This window comes from Triticum urartu, chromosome 2A (genome assembly GCF_056163025.1).
Source record: "Triticum urartu cultivar PI428250 chromosome 2A, HENAU_Tu73, whole genome shotgun sequence".
Classification (NCBI taxonomy): Eukaryota; Viridiplantae; Streptophyta; class Magnoliopsida; order Poales; family Poaceae; genus Triticum; species Triticum urartu.
The window spans coordinates 114,924,078-114,931,903 of NC_141874.1; the positions used below are offsets into that span (position 1 = coordinate 114,924,078).

Below are 7,826 nucleotides of genomic sequence, written 5' to 3' on the forward strand. Positions count from 1 at the left end.
GATAAGGGAGGGACGATGACAGCGGCGCGCCTTCGGCTTGCTTCAGTGCTTGTAGTTATCGCTAGGTGGTATATGGATATGGTTGTAATTTTCATTATTTTTAGTGTTTGTTGTACTGTTATGATTGAAGATGAATAGATTGACAGTTTTTTTTAAAAAAGCAAAGGGGCTGATTGGATGCGACGCGAGAAAGAATGGATCGGACGGCTGGCGACCGGATTGATTTCATCGGATGACTCGTTAGTAATCGCCTTTGTCTGTTTGCCTAGCTATAATCTCTCGGTTTGTTTACCCTTAATTGGACCCGAAACCGGTTTAAAAGTTGGACCCGACCATAACTCCCCTACATATACTATTTCAGATCAGAGGAGAAGAAGCACCCAGATCTTAGTTCTTAGATTCAGATCAGCAACAACCAGACAGCAAATTAACCTGATTAGCATGGAGATCCCGGTTCGAAGGGACGTGATAATGATTCGCCGCGTCTACGGCGACGACGCCGCCACGGCAAGCGTGGCACGCAGCCTCCTCGCCCCGGTCGCGAACCAGCTCTCCGGGTCCGGCGACACCTCCGACCTCCACCGCCGCCTCGTCCTGGTCCACCTCCGCTCGTTGAAAGGCCCCGAGGACGTGCGCGCCGCGTTCGACGGCGTCGAGGCAGTCGCGATCTGCATCCTCCTGATGAGGGCGGTGGTCGTCTTCGAGACCGAAGCCGGCGCCGCGCGCGCGCTGCAGGAGCCCGCCAAGGAGGCGATCGGACCGTGCACGGCGGTCCCGTCTCTAGACTTGGCCGCCGGATGCCATTTCATCCCCTACAAAATAATCAAGGTCTCCATCCGCAAAATCTCAAACTTTACGTGCTTGGCTAGGTAAACCTGTTAATCAAATATGGGCTAACTTGGTTTGTGATTTAACCAATCAGGTGTCGGCTCCTGCGGGGGCATCCGGCGCGCCGCCGCCGCCGGAGCCAAGCATGGAGGATCGCGCTCGGGCGTTTCAGGAGATGTGTGAGCTGAAGCCGATGATCGACTACGACGGCCCAGCTGAGTGGAAGACCTGTAGGCCTGGCATGACGACCATCACGCAGTTCGCGCCGTCGGCGGATTCGTTGGTCCACGGCCCGACGCTTGGAGGCGGCGGCTATCTGTGGATGCACGGCAGCATGGTCACGTACTACCATGCGGAGGCCGGCAAGCCGAGCGGCAGCGAATTCAATAATGTGTCGATACGGGTCAAGCAAGAAGAAACACACCCAACCAAAATCCGTGTCACGCCTCTCGAACCGCTCGTTTACGTTAATCAGTTCGGGCACTTATTTTGTGTTACTCCGACAGCAGGACCTAGGTAGAATCTTCAGGTCCTAGTAGCCGATGAACTTGTATGGACTACTTACATGATGTTTAGGTTATGTTCCCTACACCCTTGTTTTTACAGTCCTACTTGGCGCGTAGGTTGTTCAATAACGACCTAGCGCATACCTCCTCGCGCATGCAGTGCTCCACACAGACCGGCCAATTTTTGGATTTCTTCCCCAATAGTTTTGGGAACCTTCCCTGAACCGGTTTTTCATTTTCCTTTTTCTCTCTTTATTTTTTTTCTAATTTTCTTTTTTCTTTTTTTCTTTATTTTATATTTTATTTTTCTTCATTTTACAAATATCTCTCAAATTGATGAACATTTTTCAGATTCACAAATATTTTTTTAATTTTGAATATTTTCCAAATCCGTGAACATTTTTGAATTCCCAAATATTTATTCAATTGTGTAGATTTTTTAAAAGCAATGAAATTTTTTGTTAATCAGAGAAAATTTTCCAAACTTTTGCAAAAAAAATTTGGAATTGATGGAAATTTCTGGATTTGATAAACATTTTTTGAAATGCATGCTCATTTTTTGAAAACAAATAACTAATGTTTTCTTTTCTAATTTGGGAACAATTTTTGAAATTCGTAATCATTTTTTGAATTTTTTAAACATTTTGTACAAAGTCCCAAACATTTTTCTGAAAACAGAAATATTATTTTAATATGCCAACGTTTTTGGAATCTGCAAAGACTTAATGATTTCCGGAACAATTTTATGAATTCATGAACATTATATTATTTCTTGACCATTTTTCAAAATTTACATTTTTTAAAAATGGAACCTTTGGAATCCCAAATTATTTTACAGGATAAAAAATCATAAAAAAGAGTTATGAAATGAGAAAAACAGGGGTACATGTGCTAAGAGAATAGAAGTGGTTACTTTTCTTTCTATATGAAATTCGACGATTTTGTTGGCCCAAACGGGCATGCACGGGGGGAGTGGGAGGTGCGTGTTCCGCGTCTTCATGCCACGCGGGTCGCTGAAAAGGAGGTCCCCATCGAGCTTTTGTCATACTAGTAATCGGGCTGGTTGTGTTGTCTACAAATTTTCTAGATTGGTTGGGCTTTGTGGTTTTCTCTTCTTTTTCGGCCTGCAACATCACATGTTTTCTCTTTTACAACATTGATCGCTTCCTTGTTTTTGAAGTGCATATTTTGGCCCAACCCGCTTCTCTTTACTTCTCCACCTTTTGGTTATTTATGTTCTTTCCTGTTTTAATTCTATTTTTTACCTATGTCATTATTTTTATTTTTATTTTTTCCTATATAAATCTACTATTTTTACATTAACGTTTTAAATATATATACGACCAGAAATTTCTCAAACATGGTGAATATTTTTTAAAAAAATTCACTGAACATTTTTGTAATATATGATGCGAATTTTAATTATGCGGTGAACATCTTTTATATATGTCGAATATATTTTTCATAACACAGTGAACAATTTCTAAAACTAGATGAACATTTTTTAAATGTATGTTGAATTGTTTTTGTAATATACGTTGAACATATTTCCAGCAATAATTAAATGCATTTTATGTTCATTTTGCTAAACAATCAATTAGTCAAAATGTGACAGCAACATGTATCTTCCAGTTTTTTCATCTGGTATTTACCTTTTAAATGTCAGCATTTTCGTTCTTGAAAAATGGACGCCCAAACAATGAACACACGAATGAAACAGTAAATAAACAAAATAAAACTAAAATAGTCAGCTAGAAGCAGTCAGGAGAATGAAGGAAAAACGCAAGCTAGAAACAGGAATACAATGTACGAAACATGAAAAGGGTAGGAAGGTTAATGGGCCACAAAACAGTCACCCCGTGAGTAACCTCACTTAGTAAAGTCTGGTCTTTGAAGCCAATAGACATTAACAGCGAGCTCTCCAAAAAATGACACCAGCCATTTTTGGAAAAAAAACCCTACTAAAAAGGTATGGCAGTGTTCCGTTGCTTGGGAATCAAACCTACAAGAAAAAAGCAAACAAAATCCCTATTTGCGAGTCGATGGTCGAGTTGGAACTGAGGTAGAAAAAAGTCAGATCAACTTGCGAATCAACGGTGGAACTGAGCTAAAAAGGGGCCAAGGCATAGTTGCATGTCGTTGATGGATTTGCAACTCATACAAAAAGGAGTTGGGGCCATTTGCTATTTACGAGTTAAATGATGGACTTGCAACTAAGGCAAAATGGGGAAAAGTATTAAGGGTCCAGTTGCATGTCGACTGTGGACTAGCAACTGGGACATAAAAGGAGTCGGGTCGGTTCAAATCGATGGTTGACTTGCAACTGGGAAAAAGTCACCGCTATTTGCGAGTCAATGATGGACTTTAAACCGAGGCGAATGAAAAGTCGAGCTCAGTTGTGGGTCAAAGGGTGGACTTGCAAATTGGGGCAAAAAATATCAAAGAGCCTAGTTACATGTTAAAGGTGGACTTGCAAGCTTAACTATTTATGACTTGGTATATGTACTTAATAGACAATTGGTATTTGTACTTATTTATGACTTGCAAGCTTAACTATTCCAATCATTCCATTTGTGCACAGTTCATCCCCTGCTTTGCAAGAAAAAAAGATCTGATAAGGCTGGGCGTTTATTCATTTCAACACTCCTCTGCTTAAAATAATGCATGGCTTTCTTTTCTATTGTTGTCTCCAAAACTTTGAAAGGAAATGTTTTTAATTGGACCAACTTGGAGAGAATTTGCCAAAGTATACAGAATCCAAGTTAGTATGTAGTTGTACTTCGATATTAGCACATATGGACATCAAACTGATGTGGAATTGGACAATGTTCCAATGGTTCATCCTTGTAAGTTTTCTCAGACATACATACCTTGCTTAGGTGGACTTGCGGTTACTTGCATGTTCTTAATAGTCATAAATATAAATATCTACACATGTTCTCATTCTTGTTTATGTATATCTACTCAACTTACTAAGTGATACCAGTAGAAGAAAGAGTGATAGTTGACAACATGGAACTTACTGTTGGACCCACATGTACGTGGAAAGACATGCGGTACGCCGTCAATTTTGCTGAGAATGTTGAATCGTTTGTGTGATCATACGCACATGAAGCAAGTTCTGGACCGTACAAGGTACTACTTAACACTTTGACCGATTGGTAATATGTTTAATTGTTTTAGCATTCATTGTACAACATTTGTTATTTAAAATATGCCATCATACCATGTAATAATTGTGTTCATGCAAACGAGACTCCCTAGTCGTGTTCTTCCTGATCAGATGGATCGACATGGTGAAATGAGAATTATTATATTTCCTGAGGCTAAGAATGGTCGTTATACTTGGCGTCAAAAAAAGATGGACGCGTCATCGTAATGGATGGCTGGAAGGATTTGCTTTCCTTGTCGAAATTGGCAGTTAGAGACACGTTGTTCTTCGTGATCCACCAAAGAGGTGATGTGGTTATCCTCTTTGTCAAACTCATGACGGGTAATCTGTGTAATCTTTTGATGAGTAGTTCTATGTTGTTGATGCTCGAACACTCCTACTCGTGATGTGTGATACTTTTGGGAATGACGTTGCCGATGTACCAAATGCTCGTTCCATTCCTGAACTTGTAATGCTATATTATTATCTATGATTATATTTTCTTGTTTGTGTTTTATTTAAGAATTAGTATGGCATCTCATAGTTCCGTAAAATGATAGCATAAACGGAAAGAATGTAATAGATTTCATTATGAGCAAATCAATGAATATCCATTAGATAAACCAAAAACTTTGATTTCAAGCCCACTCCGCCATTTTTTTTCCTTTCCCAACACGTCGAACATCTCAACTAGTACCCTGAAAATTTGATTCTAATATGTTATAAACTCTGTCACGGCAAAAATTATAAGGTACTACATTCTACTGGCCATTTATTAAATCATTTTTATAACCAGCTGACCATTTTTTGTCACACTAAACATTTTATGTGACACTACGAACCGTCCCAGAAAATGGACATGCGTAGTGACGCCCAAACTCATCCTTGAAAATCAGGCCACAACGTCACCAAAGTTGCCTAGGGGCTGCCCCAGGAGGAAACATCTAGTGACAGTGGGCCCTCATTGAAAATGGTTCCAGGGGACGTTTTCTATTTCGCCGCCAGGGTTTTTGTCACTGAATAGACGAAAGTTTGTAGTGTTTGCACCGATATTCGAACGTTAATAATTTTTCAACGGGTTATCCAAATTGAGTGAAACCAACGCCAATTTCTTCATCTCGATCCCATATATCCAATAAACCCAACTAAAAATATTTTTGAAACATTAAAATTTGAATTTAAACAGATTCAAATTTAAACTTGATTAGGTCATAACTTTAATTTCGGAACTCTGTTTTAGTTGATTCTTTTTGCTAGTTAAAGCTCTTGACATATACTTTTTTAAAACAAAGTCACATAATTTTACGACTGTCAAAAATATGTTTCTGTCCAGAAACTTTATTTGGACCTTTTGGAGTTTTTCATAAGTTTTTTATTTGCATTCTTTTTGAATCTTTGAGTGGTTTCTTATGTGTGATTATAGTTGTCACGGCCAGGATTTGATAAAATCCAAGTGTCTATGCTTACAGTGCTATCCTTGGATCATAGCTACCATACAAATTAAAAAAGAATGAATATCAATAAAACATACATCGTTTTACTACAACAATAGATCCAGAGTTAAGCAAATAAATACCATTGGCATAGCTCAATGCTGGCACATAAAATAGCGGAATATACGTAGTCACTAAATTAGGTCACCATCAATGCCACGGAGCTCATTGAGTGTAGACCATAACCCTATCATCTCTTAATCTATCGAGATCTGCACATGATAGGTGCAGATGAGTAGGTGGAATGTACTCGCAAGTTGCAAAGGAAAGTTTAACAGAATTTATATGCAGGGTAAGTATTGGTGGAGATTTCCTTTGCATAAACCAATTTTCTCCTATACTAAGTTTTGTAAACTTATTTTGAAACAAAAAATAGTTTTTAGTATAAAAGGCAGGAGTACGACACTTGAATATACACACCAGTGATAATTCTCCAAATTAGTATAAAACATACATAAGGTTGAAGTGAAACACATTCAGTAGGCTCATTCCTCAACTTTAACCCTTAAAATAGACTTTACAAAAAAGGGGATATTCTTCTCCAGTCCAAGTCTTTAGTTGCTCAAAATTTCCCATAACCGGGGGCATGACTAATTGATCAGGTTTAACCCTATGCAGAGATCATACACGTTCTCCACACAACACAATCAACCCCATTTATCATTACACACTTGGGTGGATGATTAGGAGAAGATTGTGATGAATCCTTTCCGTAATAGCTCCCTATACCGACCAAGCCGCCCACAACTTCGACACGAAGGCCTCTCTCCGATGGCTGTCCTGGGGTAGTATTTCCCGTTAGTACTAAGCTAAGATAGAGCCCATAGTACTAGCATGTGATTGTACTGGAAGCTACATCCAACTGTACTTGAAAGATCTCAATCCCCTAGAGGACGGTCCCCGCCAAAAACCTGTGTGCAAGACCCCAGTTGGGCGCATTCACTGCAAGACCCTGATTGGGCGCAATCACTTGTGGACGCTCTCATCAATACCATTCCGCCCTAGGAGTAGAAGTGAATGAGTATATTGTTTTATTTTTGAAAAGTTTTCACAAAATGTTGCCCCAAAAGAGGGCAAGTTTAATCGTTTAAAACTTGCTTGATTCCCAACCCTTTTCTTTGTAAGCATGGCTAAGCATATCTACAAGTCCCTAGGGCTTTAGCTAGCAATAATAATTTGCAAAACTTTGTAGTAAAACATGCATAATAATAAAATTTAAAGAGATATGCATAATATGAAAATATAGGTGAAAGCATGATCAATTTTCAACTTGCCTAAGTCTTGAAGTTGGTTCCCTATTTATTATCATCACTCCTGCACTTTACGATTTATCTAATGATAAAATAAAATTACTTCAACACACAACAACTCAAAATGAAGATCCAACAAAAAGATGCAAATTAACAATATAAGTACATCCTTATGATAATTATAGAGTCATGGTTATGATTGAGATAAGATCGAGTTTATTTGGATGGGAATAGGCATATATTTTATTCTAGGATGGATCAAATTGGTTAAGTGAATATCATGGTGTCAATACATAGTGATTGAGAGACAAGGTTTGATAACAAAATTTCCATAAAGAAAATATTTAGAATATTTGACTTATGGTCGACTATGGGAACTGAAAGCCGTATGAATTTAGGGAATTGAAATTAATAATTTACTATCTCCCATTTTTTATGCCAGCAACATATGAACAGAGAGGTTTTCTAGGGATCTTCTAAGAAGATTTATATAATAATTAGATGTAATTGGATCAAGTGGTTAAATTATGACTAAAGGAGGTCAAATTTAGGTGTAGTGGTCAAAATAGGAACCAAACATTGTTGAAAAATTAAGAAT

General features: G+C 38.6%; 1 protein-coding gene across 1 annotated transcript; it reads left to right on the forward strand.

The window, feature by feature from the left end:
* The first annotated feature begins 336 nt into the window (after positions 1-336).
* Positions 337-1,417, forward strand: LOC125541204 (uncharacterized). Its single transcript, XM_048704669.2, has 2 exons — positions 337-828; positions 923-1,417. Exons 1-2 carry the CDS (start codon positions 442-444, stop codon positions 1,346-1,348), a joined length of 813 nt encoding a protein of 270 aa, XP_048560626.2. The 5' UTR covers positions 337-441; the 3' UTR covers positions 1,349-1,417.
* Positions 1,418-7,826: the final 6,409 nt, after the last annotated feature.